This window comes from Portunus trituberculatus, chromosome 35, assembly GCF_017591435.1.
Source record: "Portunus trituberculatus isolate SZX2019 chromosome 35, ASM1759143v1, whole genome shotgun sequence".
Classification (NCBI taxonomy): domain Eukaryota; kingdom Metazoa; phylum Arthropoda; class Malacostraca; order Decapoda; family Portunidae; genus Portunus; species Portunus trituberculatus.
Window position 1 is genome coordinate 2,116,686 of NC_059289.1, and position 13,418 is coordinate 2,130,103.

A 13,418-nucleotide genomic window follows, 5' to 3' on the forward strand; every position below is an offset into this window, starting at 1 on the left:
CGCACGCACACACACACACACACACACACACACACACACACACACACACACACACACACACACACACACACACACACACACACACACACACACACACATACACGCACTCCAGTTAGCCTTCATAATGACTCCTCAGATTTTATAGGGCACCATCACCTCTCAGCCTCATTGTCACGTGCACCATACACAAACACATAATGGTGATGTATTTTTTCATCCACCTTTCATTGTATATTTTAATTCCTGGATGGTGACTGTACATCTTCGACAGTAAGTTACGTGTATTGGTAAGGTTCTCTCTCCTCTCTTTCAAGGTCTTCGTGTTAGTATTGGTGAGGAGGAGGAAGGAGAAGAAGAAGAGAGGGAGATAGTGGTGGTGATTGTAATAATGATGGTAGTGGTGTTTAATATTAGTTTCTTATTAATTCCACATATTTTATTTATCTTTTTTTAGTTTTCAGTACAGCATAGTGTAATAAAACACCTTAAGAATGACTCAATGATCTATTCCCGTTAGGTTGTGTAAATAAAGTTGTAATGGTCTTCGAGGTTAATTATGTGGTTATCAATTCTATGGAGCTCAGAAAAGGGAAGTGGTCAGGTGGTGGTGGTGGTGGTGGTAGTGGTGTCTGTCACGTGATAGTGGGGCTGGCGTGACGTGGTGGAATTGTGGTCTGAATAGGGTATAGGTTTGTGCTGGTATCGTAAGAAGTCTGAGGAGATGGCGGTGTTTGGGTGACATGAGACGGCGTGAAGGGGATGACATGGAGGTCAGGGTGTGGTTGCAGACAATGGCTGTGGCTTTACTGATACTTATAATTCTCCATCTCATCATACTTCACCACGTACGTCTCCCGTCACTAGCATTCATCATCTCTCACTTGCGTCACTAACATTCATCTCTCCCCCAGCCTATCATCACGCAGGAATGATAAGTCTGTGAGAGGAATGTCAATAAAAGGATGTTCTCCTCATTAAGTCCATTCAGTACCATGACGCGTTTCCATATTCACTCTCCTTACTATTTGGTGGTTTTATACAGCTTCAGAAACTCATGTGGGGGATTAAAATAGTGAAGACTCTGGCCATTAATCTTCTGACTTCCATACACCGTTCCTAATGTCAATAAAATGGTCTAATCGTACACAAACCTCAAAGTAAAAATGTGTCCTAGTATTGAAGAGGTTAAGTCCATTTTTACCTCAATTATTGCGTCACCACGTAAATTTTTCCTGTTCTTCATTTTCCTTTAGCATTCCATCCATCCTCACCTTGCTAGGACGCCGAGAAGAAGCGTGGTGTAGGCTTAGATGTAGCTGTGGTGTCCTTCTAAGTGTCCTCTTCCCTGGGTACCGCTTACTCAGAGGCTCCCGGATACCTTGCTTGGGCTTCCTCTGTTCTTTGCTCCCGCCTCTTAGCGCCCCGCCACGCCCGCTCCGCCGCGGCCTTGTCTCCGTGATCAGGGGAGGAGGGAGGGGCAGGAGGCAGGAGGGAAGGGGAGAGGAGGGACATGGAGGAAGGAGGAGGGGCTTGGGAGGGTGGTGCCGTGCTACAGGTTAAGGAAGGAGGAGTTAGGTAAGGCGTTCCGTAAGGCGGCGTTCTTCACACCACCTGTTTTATTTAGTGTTTTTCCAGCGCTAGCAGAGATTTTGGTTAGCGGAATCCCAAATGTTTGTCAGGAATAGTGTGCAGGGAGGCTGGGGACTATTTGCATTGGGTGATAAGTCTGCGTTGCATCGCGCGGGTAGCAAAGATGTGTTTCTGAGTGGCAGCGGTACCTGGCAATTCTCTTAATTTAACGTTCATACCCACCTCAGTTGCAGAATGAATGGCGAGGTAGAAATAATGTCTCCAGTGTCCATAGGTGTCAATTTTTCACTCTTTTCCCTTCATCTCACAGCTGAGTCGGTAGTTTGTGCATGGGTGTGTTAACAGGTCAAGGCGCCGCGTGCAAGGATACCCGGGGCTTACGATGCGTGGCGGAAACAGCGACGAAACATTGTGAACCGCGTCGAGAGGCTGGGGAACAATCGCCAGGTCTGTCTTAAACACGTCGCAAAAACACGTTCATTGTGCCGACTTATAGAGACGGTGCTGGAAGATTAGCGGCTCAGTCCTTTTCTCAGTTCCCTCCTGGATTAAACACCGGCATGAGAGCTCCGGTGAGTGCTTGTATCTGCCCCTGCCGCGTCGCCTACAGCCTGCTTGTGTGTGTGTCTTGTGTGCTTCAGTCCTCACACGGTGCATCCTGGTGTCTATTCCTCGACTTCCACTTCGACACGAGTTCCCCCTTGACCTTGATACCTCGTTTTCTGTGGTGCGCTCAAGTTGTTACGTTTTCCCCACTAGAATGAAAAGGAAAGTGGTGTCGCTCCCTCCCTGCAAGAGTAGTGGCTTATGAAGACACGTGTGATGCCTCTCCTCCTCTCTCCCCTCCTCTCCCTCAAACGTCGTCCCTTTCCATCCCAGTGGCGTTGAGATTTTTACTCAGTTACCGTTATGTATTTTTTCCCCTCAACTACGTCCGTTTCTTGACTCTGGTAGCGCACGTGTGAAAGTGTGTATGTGTATGTGTGCGCGTGAGAGAGAGAGAGAGAGAGAGAGAGAGAGAGAGAGAGAGAGAGAGATTGGATTAATGACACTGTACGAGAGAGAGAGAGAGAGAGAGAGAGAGAGAGAGAGAGAGAGAGAGAGAGAGAATATTGTTTGGTCATCTTAGGTTGACCTCGCGGCCTGGGAAAGTGGAAAGACGGGTTACTCAAAGGAAAAATGAGGTCATCTGGATTACCTCCCCTACCTCCCTTCCTCCCCTCCCTCCCTCCTTCCCTCCATCATTCTCCCTTACCCTCACTCTTCCTCCCACTCTCCTCCCTTCCATCCACTCACTTTTATTAGTATTTGCCTTCGTGATGCTACTGTTGATGCGCTTAAGTGTTCTGATCCCACAAAAAAGTGACCTCATTTTAATTTCCTCCGTATTGAATCTCTTTCCTTTTATTTTCCTTCTTGACTGCTATTTTTTTTCCCTCTTCGCTTCTTGTTTTCTTTTCTTAACTAACTAATACTCTTTTTGTAGTTGTATTTTGTTATTTAATCTTCAGGGAGTGTTTTTATTTGTGCTTGCTTTAATTTGCTTCAGTGTTTGTTTTGGTTCTGTCTGTGTGTCTGTGTGTCTGTGTGCTTTTATGTTTTTCTAGTGTTTATTTCCTTCCAAAGCGTTTTCTATTTCGGTTCGTTTTTTGTTGCCTCATTTCATGCTTACTGTTTATTTCATCCATTTATTCATTTATTTATTGTTTATTCTTATTTATCTATGTATTTATTTATTTATTTATTTATTTATTTATTTTTTTTTTTTGTGTGTGTGTGTGTGTGTGTGTCTTTCCACTTTTTTCACCAGTGCAGTTTGTCATAAGTGGCGATGGTCATCATTATCTGTTGCATAGTGTGTTCTTGAGAGGCTGTAGGTGTGACTGTTTTTGCCCCTAACTTCCTGTACCTGTTTAGCCTTGCCATTTATTACTGTACGTACCTATATTGCTCTCTCTCTCTCTCTCTCTCTCTCTCTCTCTCTCTCTCTCTCTCTCTCTCTGTCCGTAAAGCTCTTTAAAAAACACCTAAGAAAATTAATATGGCGAATTTTGAGACATTACTGATTTATTTTTTTTTCACTTAAGTTATATATTCTCTTTTATTCATTATTATTTCGGCCGCAAATTCTAATCTCTTCAAAAATTTCCGTTTATACCCATCACGAGTTTGCAATGTGGAGAGGCAGATTGAAAAATATCATTAGCTTAATTGCACCTGCTTTGCTATTTGCCGATTGTCTGAGTGTGTTGCGTAACTGCGATGATTAAAATGCATCCTCATGATCTGAATGCTCTGCGCGTCACTCACATGTTCCTCTTACTCAGCGGAATGGTTTAATCTTGTGCAGAGAGAGAGAGAGAGAGAGAGAGAGAGAGAGAGGGGGGAAGTAGCAGTGTTGTAGCTAACATATCTTAAATTCAGTTCTTCCTCTCTACCTTTTCTCAACACTCTCCCTCTCTTCCTCTCTTCCTCTCTTCCTTCCTCTTTACCACTCTTCCTCTCTCCCTCTCTTCCTTTCTCTTTACCACTCTTCTTTGTATCCTCCTCTTACTCTCCCTCTATTCTTCTCTTATTTTATATTTTCTTCCTTCTGCTCTTCACTTCCTCAATACCTCTCCTTTTTTAAGAAATTGATGAACGAAGCTAAGAAGAATAAATATATGAAAAGAAAGGTGGAAATGTTAAAAGCAAGAAAGAAACTGATAACAAATATATAAACTTCTCTCTCTCTCTCTCTCTCTCTCTCTCTCTCTCTGGCAATGTGCTTTATTAGTCACCCATGCTGCTATAATCACAGTTTGCACACCCGTATTTTTCGTGAGGTGTGATGTAATGCGACGAACGGGACCTCTCTACTGAAAGAATGCTATTGTTCCTCCTCCTCCTCCTCCTCCTCCTCCTCCTCCTCCTCCTCCTCCTCCTCCTCCTCCTCCTCCTCCTCCTCCTCCTCCTCCTCCTCCTGTGGTGTCTTTATCTTTAACTTTTCTCACTTCTCTTCCCTTCATGCTCATGTGTGTGTGTGTGTGTGTGTGTGTGTGTGTGTGTGTGTGTGTGTGTGTGTGTGTGTGTGTGTGTTTACCTATTCTAGAACGTCAAGGACGCATCACTTTCTGTCTGGGGTGTGTCTCTCTCTCTCTCTCTCTCTCTCTCTCTCTCTCTCTCTCTCTCTCTCTCTCTCTCTCTCTCGTATTGAATTACATACCCATTTCTTTAATCATTACATCTTTGTCCTTGATTATCCTCCTCCTCCTCCTCCTCCTCCTCCTCCTCCTCCTCCTCCTCCTCCTCCTCTCATTGTCTACTCGTACTTGTGTCCTTCTCCTTCCTGACTCGTGCCATCCATATCTCTCCCTCCTCCTCCTCCTCCTCCTCCTCCTCCTCCTCCTCCTCCTCCTCCTCCTCCTCCTCCTCCTCCCCCTCCCCACACCATGAGTCACTCCCCACGCCCTCCGATTTATATTGACACAACCTCCCATGTCTTGTGCACGTTCACCACACACACACACACACACACACACACACACACACACACACACACACACACACACACACACACACACACACACACACACACACACACAACAGGATATTACCAGTAAAGGCGTTGCACCATAAATGCCAATGTCACTTTTATTACCTTTGATAATAATTAATGTTTTTTTTCTTTTCTTTTTTAGTTAATGGTCATAACTTGACATTCCTTCCTGCTACTTGCGTATATGAGTGATTTAATGAAGTGTTTTTGAGGTTACTGTAATCTCTCTCTCTCTCTCTCTCTCTCTCTCTCTCTCTCTCTCTCTCTCTCTCTCTCTCTCTCTCTCTCTCTCTCGTGATTATTATTATGGGGTAGGCGTCCAGATTAGAATACTCCACGAGCCTTGATTTCCTTTATATGGTCATCACTTCCACCTTCTCCTCCTCCTCCTCCTCCTCCTCCTCCTCCACCTCCTTCTCCTCCTTCGCCTTCCAAATACTCCCCCGCTTCATTATTCACCTCCTACGTCTACTCCATTAACCACTCCCTATTCTATACTTCCTTCTCCTCCTCCTCCTCCTCCTCCTCCTCCTCCTCCTCCTCCTCCTCCTCCTCCTCCTCCTCCTCCTCCTCTTCCTCCTCCTCCTCCTCCACCACCTACTCCTTCTCATCGTCATCATCATCATCATCATCATCATCATCATACTACTACTACTACTACTACTACTACTACTACTACTACTACTACTACTACTACTACTACTACTACTACTACTACTACTACTACTACTACTACTACTACTACTACTACTACTACTACTACTACTACTACTAACAACAGGAAGATGATGATTGGTAGCAATTTGATTCATTCTTCCTCTTCTCCATCTCTCTCTCTCTCTTCCTGCTCCTCTCCAAACACTAATTAAAGCAACTGTAATCTCTCTCTCTCTCTCTCTCTCTCTCTCTCTCTCTCTCTCTCTCTCTCTCTCTCTCTCTCTCTCTCTCTCTCTCTCTCTCTCTCTCGTCTCTCGTCTCTCTTCTCTCGCTTTTTCTTGGCCATCTCATCTTCGTGTGACCTTTTAATTAGCAGAGCAACAGGTGACATCATTAAGGTGTGGCCAGACGGCAAGAGGGTCAGGGCGGGCAGGTGAACCAGGGGAGAAAATACGATGCTGTTCTGGTATGAGAAGGAGGAGGAGGTGGAGGGAGGAGGAGGAGGAGGAGGAGGAAGGGGGAGTTGATGTGGTTTGTTGTCACTTCCTGCTTGAGATTACTGGATGCAATATTATTTAATTACCACACGTGAGACAAGGTCGTTACAGAGAGAGAGAGAGAGAGAGAGAGACAGACAGACAGACAGACAGACAGACAGACAGACAGACAGACAGACAGACAAACAAACAAACAAACAAACAAACAGACAGACAGACAGGCATGCAAAACTTTAACCCAGATGACCTGACTACCAAAAGATTTAAATGAAAAAAAATATGTAAAATTGATAAAAAACGAAAAATATGGAATTCCTGATTGTAAAAAGAGAATAGATAAGAGTGAAAATATCTGATATGATGAATAAAAGCGCAGAGAGAGAGAGAGAGAGAGAGAGAGAGAGAGAGAGAGAGAGAGAGAGGGAGACATAATTCAGGGAGTGGAAAATAAAAGAAGAGATGAAGGAGGCGTGAAAAATAAATTACAAGAACAATAGAATGCAATGACGTAGAGGGAGAGAGAAAGAGGGAGGAGAGGAATAAGAAAAAAAATATGGAAGAGAGGAAATAGTAGAGTGCAGAAAGAGGGGAACGTGACGAACGGCAAGCAAAGAACGAGGGAAACATGATGATAAAGAGGCGGCAATAAATAGGAGTGGATAAAAGATAGACATTGATAATAAATTGTAAACTTTGATATGGAGGAAGAGGAGAAATATTAGGATGATGCACACACACACACACACACACACACACACACACACACACACACACACACACACACACACACACACACACACACACACACACACTCGCGAACTTGTCATCTTAACTTCGCCACTATAAGTTGTGAACGAACAGATAGTTTCTCTCTCTCTCTCTCTCTCTCTCTCTCTCTCTCTCTCTCTCTCTCTCTCTCTCTCTCTCTCTCTCTCTCTCTCTCTCTCTCTCTCTCTCTCTCTCTCTCTCTCTTAAGGAGGAAAAGAATATTATCTCCCTATATACTTCTGCTCCCTTGTGACATCTCTTCCCCTCTCTTCCTCTCCTTTCCTCTCCTTTCCTCTCCCTTCCTCTCCTTTCCTCTTCTCCCGTGAGAGGAAAGAGAAGAGGAAGAGAAGCAGGTAATAATTTGCTTACCTTGTGTCTATCTTTTTTTTTCTTTTTTTTGCCTCACTTTTACTCCCTCTCTCCTTTTCTACCTTTCTCTTTTTCTTTAGCACGAGATATTATCAACCTACTTTTGTTACCTGTTCATAAATCTTTGTACCTACTTCCCTCTTATCTATTTGCATTACCTTCACATTTATCTCTCTTTCCTGTGTCTCTTTTCCTCTCTTTCTCACTCCCTCCGTTTGTCTCTATAAAACTTTCTACCACATTTACTGCCTTTTCCCTTATTTCTTTTCTCTATTTTGTTTCTTTTTATTTTCATTCTTCCGTGCTGTCTTAATATTTCTTTCTCACTCATTTACTGTTGCTTTTCCTTTCCTTTGTAGTAAGTTTGTGGCTGTCTCCTCTTCCTTCACTTCTTATCTCCTGTCTCTTCTTTCTCTCCTTCCCTCTCCCTCTCTCTCTCCCTTTCTCCCTCCAGCATGCAGGCTAGCCACACCCACTAACATAAATGACCCACTTTCATTTTGCTATCTAAGTATGGAGAGAACTTTCACTCTTTCCTCCTTCTCTTCTTTCTCTCTCTCTCTTTTTTTTTCTCTCATCTTTCCTCTTCATCAATCTTCCCTTCCTTCGCCTTTTCGTTTCTGTCTCGCCTTGGTCTTTGCATTCATTCCTCTTCACTTTCTCATTTCCTTTGCTGCTTACTCATCATGCCACCTCATTTTGGCTTCCTCTTCTTCTTTTTCTTCTTCTTCTTTTTCTTCTTCTCCTCTTCCTCCCCCTCAGCCTTCCTCTCCATCTTTCTGTTCCCATTTCCTTCCTCTTATTTCTATTTTTCTTGTCTCTTATTTTTTATTTTCTCTTTCTTTTCTCTCGTGCTTTTCTTCTTGACTCTTCCTTTTCCTTCCATTCCTCTTATTGTTTTTTTTTTCATTTTTTACTTTCCTTCTTTTCCTCTCAATTCTTCACCCTCCACTTTTTCCTTTTCTAGTTTTGCTTCCTCATCTTTCCTTCTTCTCCTTCCTCCTCCTCCTCCTCCTCCTCCTCCTCCTGTTTGTTTCTCTTCATTACTTTACCTTTCTTCTTTTCCTCTTAATTCTTCACCCTCTTCCTTTCCCTTTTCTAGTTTTGCTTCCTCATCTTTCTTTTCACCTTCCTCCTTCTCGTCCTCCTCCTCCTCCTCCTCCTCCTCCTCCTCCTCCTCCTCCTCCTCCTCCTCCTCCTCCTCGACAGCAAATAACACGGTGATTTGTGCGTTGGGTAAAGATCAACCGATGTGTCCTGATGGCCTTTGAGTTTACCCAAGTCCCCCATTTTTTGCAACGTTTTCTATAATTAAGCGCGCCAAGGAGAGTAACAGACCGCTATAAGGACAGGGCCACAAACAAATACAGGAGTAAAAACGTGAACAGAGAGAGAGAGAGAGAGAGAGAGAGAGAGAGAGAGAGAGAGAGAGATTTCATTACGTATTCATTCATTTTTCAAGTACAAATAGCTGTTTGTATACATTTGTTTCCTGAAGGCCTATTTTCTTTTCTTTTTATTGTTAGTTCCTCCTTCTATTACTTTTCATCCTTTTGTATCCTTCACGTATTCCTTTATGTTCTGTCCACCCACCCCTTGCCACACCTCGCCAGCCTCTTTTCCTCTCTTCTCTCTCCCCTGTTAAGTTTGTGTTCTGTCCACTCGCTCCTTGCTTCCATAGCCTTGCCACACCTCGCCAGCCTCTTTCCCTCCCTCCTCTCTTACCCCTCTGTTAAGTAAAGCCAGGGTTGAGTTGGGTGAGAAAATAAAAGCAAACCATAACACAGACAAGACGAAAGACGGAAGAATAAACGAAGGAGAAAAAAAGATATAGAGAATGAATGAAGGAAGAACGACAGTTTGAAGGGTTACTGGACTATGTAAGTGAATGACTGACTGACTGGCTGGCTGACTGGGTGACTGACTGGCTGACTGACTATTTGGCGATGCAGCAACGAGTTTATAAAGATACGTGAAAGGAATCGAGATCTGGGCTTCTGGGGCGGAGTGGGGCCGGGCAGAGGTCAGACACGCACGAGGCAAGAAAGAAATGTAATTCAGAGCAATATTTATCAAGGAATTACAGGGTGTGGAAAGTGAATATGGGCTGAAGTTCTGGGAGAGGGTGAGGTTGGGGCAAGAACAGGGTATAACTGGGCGTGGTGAGGCTGCGGCACGGCTGAGGCAGGGCTGAGGCAGGGCTGAGGCAAGGTAGGAACGTGGCAGAGGGGGCGAGAATGAGGGGGCGAGACGGGGAAGGAGGAAACTTAGGTAACCAGGAAGAAAATGATGACAAATGTAAATATCGAAGTATTAGGTAAGCCATCAAGGTAAGTGAGTGTGAGGCGAGACAGGTAAACATTTGATTGAATTACGATATTCAGGTTGCAGGAGTTATTGCTTCATTTTTCTCCTACTTTAGAGGTCACGTGTTTGTTTTACAGGACATTTATTTATTTTTTTATAATTTTTCGACCAAGGATTATTGAATTACATGACGCCATCACCTGAAATTACAAGCACGGCGTTGCAAGAGTTATTGCCTCACGCGCTGCATACTTTAGAGGCCACGCTGTGTTACCATTATTGCTTCTTTCAGGGATCATTCAATTTCATGACGCCCTTTGCATTATTTTTTTTCTCATTAGGCAATCATCATCTTCCCTCAGCCACACCTTCCTCTCACCTTCTCCTTCCTAATCCAGTACATCCGGGAATATAAACAGAGATCGTGACGTCACTCTCGTTAACCTTCGCAAACAAAAGACGATCTAGAAGTACCTTGGCTTTAGTGCGATTTAATGCCTCTTCGTGATCGTGCAGAGTTGTGGTAGTTTTATCCCTGGTTTCCGCGAAGAATTTTCCCCCCAGCGTGGTAACTTGAGACAGTGAGACAGTGAGACAGTCTGTGCCGCGTGTTTTTGTTCCGCGTGTAAAGTTCCGCGTGACTTGAAGGGGAGCAGTGGCGGCGATCCGTGACACTTCCATGTTCCTCCTTAATGAAGTTTCCTTTTCCTTCGTTTTCTTTCCCTTTTGTGCACCTTCTTCCGCCTCCTTCCGTGACACTTCCCTTGCAATGACGTTTTCTTTCTCTCCATTACTCACGGATGCGTTCTTACTCACTGACTGATTAACTTCTTTACTCCTTCACTTACTCACAGGATGTAGTGTTACCATTATTCGTATCCCTCTCTATAATTTTACCCTTATTTACGTATTTTTTCTTTTTTTTTTTTTTACTTTTTTACGTTTTTCTTCCTGTATTTCCTTTTGTTTTTTCTCTGTATCATGGATTCTGTTTTGCTTTTACCTTGTTTTTTATTATTATATGTTTGTTTCTCTCTCTCTCTCTCTCTCTCTCTCTCTCTCTCTCTCTCTCTCTCTCTCTCTCTCTCTCTCCTCCCCGCACGTGATGTTTTGTAAAGGTTGTTGTGAGTTTTTAAAGGTTGTCCCGCCCCGCCCCGCCTTGACGCTTGAGAGTTGCGCTAGCGAGAGAGAGAGAGAGAGAGAGAGATTAATTGCATAAGTTTTTTTTTTCCTCTTTCTTTTTTTTCTGATTCGTGTCCTCTTGTTCGTCTCTCTCTCTCTCTCTCTCTCTCTCTCTCTCTCTCTCTCTTGCTCTCTGGTATTCAGTTTGCATTTTTTTCTTTCTTCCTTTTTTTTTTTTTTGGCCAATATATTGTTTACGGATTCGAGAAGTAAGAGTTGCTCACAGTCATGGTCATTATCCTTATTTGGGCTCTCTCTCTCTCTCTCTCTCTCTCTCTCTCTCTCTCTCTCTCTCTCTCTCTCTCTCTGATCTCACGCCTTCCGCTTCCAATTTTCTGTTACATGTATTTGAAAGTTAAACTATATTTGTATTTTGTTTTGTACTTGTTGATCCGCTCTCTCTCTCTCTCTCTCTCTCTCTCTCTCTCTCTCTCTCTCTCTCTCTCTCTCTCTCTCTCTCTCTCTCTCTCTCTCTCTCTCTCTCTCTCTCTCTCTCTCTCTCACTTATCTTCTTTCTCCTTCATGTTTTATTTTTTTCTTTGCTATTTCACCTTCTGTCGTAACTTTGCGTTTTTCCGTCAGGCAGCTGAACTAAGGCAAGTAATTAAGTGTGTATTCTCTCTAATTAGCTCATTTCTCCTTCTTTACGCTGATTATTATCCCTTCTTGATTCTCCCCCGTCTGGGTTTTAAAACGTTTTCCTTCTCTTAATTCCTTTGTTGTCGTTATCACTTCTTTTCCCTCCACATTTAGAATTTTCCTTGCAGTTTTCTCCTTTCTTTTACTTTCTGTTCCTTTTTATATCTTTTTATTTGTAGAAGTATCGTTCGTCTTTTCGTTATGTTTCGCTTTTTTTTTCTGTCTTTCTATTTGTCACCTTCGTTTTTCTTTTCATTTCACCTTCACTGGGTTTTGTTTTATTTACTTAGCTCTGTCGTTTTCTTTCCCTCATCTTTTTTCTTATTATTTCATCCATCAGTCTACCTTGTTCTATTTCTTCCCCTTCAGCGTCGCCTTCAGGCAGTCATGGTGAACAAGAATAATGACGCCCCACCTCCATTTTTTTCCTTGTGTTTGTCTCCTTACATTGTTCGGGGCCTGAGTTTTTTTTTCTTCTTCTCTTAATCCAGTTTAAAAAAATAGTCCTTCCTCGAGGCATGACGTTGGTTTGTCCTTGTCCAGCGTGACGCCTCGAAGGGTGAAGGCAGGTGTGTGTAATGTCTCGCTTTTTTTTTCCCTCCTTTCTCTTGTTGGTGTTTTTTGCTTGGCCTTCATTCATGCGGTGGTTTAATTTTTGCTCCGTCGTTCTAAAGGCGCGTTTTAATCCTCGTCCTTCTTGCGCGATTTATATCCAGCCTTCAGTAAGTGTGTTTTTCTTCCTATTATTCTCTTATGCTCTTCGTTTCGTCACTGCCTTTGTTGGAATTATGGTGCAGTACCTTTTTATTCATTCAGTGAGCAAATGTAGCAAGGAAAAGGAGGAGTAGAATAACGAGAAAGAGTCTGAGGTTAAAAGACACAGTTAATGATAGGTTGGAGGAAAGAGATACTAGAATAAAGAATAGAAATACTCAAAGACAGACACACAGATATAGATAGGTACATGCTCCAAATTCCACAACCACAAACATTTACACTTCTACTCTCCGTGTATGTGACCCACACCTCTTAATTGTTGATCCCGTTCTTCCTGCACCTACCGTTGCCTCTTAAGCCCTGTGAGTGTTGTCAGTCCCGTTATGCTGTTTGTCCCACACTGGCAGCGACCCTCGGCTGTCAATGCTCGAGCCACCGCCCTGGGAAATGTCACGGGTGCCTCCTGGAATCTGGGAGAGGGAGGAGGCAATGCAGCGAACAGGACTTGGTGGTTTATGAACACATGACAGCTGAAAAAAGTCATCAGGTCTTTAAGTGGTTGCTCCTGTATATAAAACATGCCAGATCTAGAAGCATTCGTGAGTTATATAAAAGGTTTGGGTGGGGGAGAAAAGATGGAGTTTTATTTAAGATGAGGTGTGAACTAGCAATTGATTAAGGATTAGGTTGGAAAATAAAGTGGCAAGAATGAATAGGTATTATATTTAGATACAGAAATAGTGAAGATAAGAAAAATAACAGAAGCTAGGTGTTGATCGATTTATGGCGTCACAGCATCGCGGTCACATGGCGCCGAGGAAGCATAAAAGAGAGGAATAAAAGGAAGAGCAGGAGTAAATCAAGATATTTGTCCACGCTGGGAACTATAAAAGAGAGAAAATGATGCTCGTTTATTGAGAAGGAAAGGAGAGAGGAAAGCTATAAAAGAAGGAATGAAAGATAAAAAAACCAATAACACTGAAGAGAAAGAAGAGAGGGAGAGGAAAGAAAAGGGCGCTGATCAATGCCTGAAAAATAAAAAACGCAGGAATGAGGAGACTGGAAAGGTTGCAGTGTCAAGAAGTAGGAAGTGAATAGGGAGAGAGAGAAAAAAAAGTACAAGAGCATTGGGAAAGAAAAGATATCTGTATAAA

At 43.2% G+C, this 13,418-nt stretch overlaps 1 protein-coding gene across 1 annotated transcript in view; it reads left to right on the forward strand.

Annotated features, from left to right (window-relative positions):
• The first annotated feature begins 2,098 nt into the window (after positions 1–2,098).
• Positions 2,099–13,418, forward strand: part of LOC123513088 (collagen alpha-1(I) chain-like) — a 23,739-nt gene continuing 12,419 nt past the window's right edge. Inside the window, exon 1 of the mRNA XM_045269941.1 lies at positions 2,099–2,162. Coding sequence (XP_045125876.1) covers positions 2,151–2,162 — 12 coding nt within the window. The 5' untranslated portion in view covers positions 2,099–2,150. The remainder of the gene's footprint in view (positions 2,163–13,418) is intronic.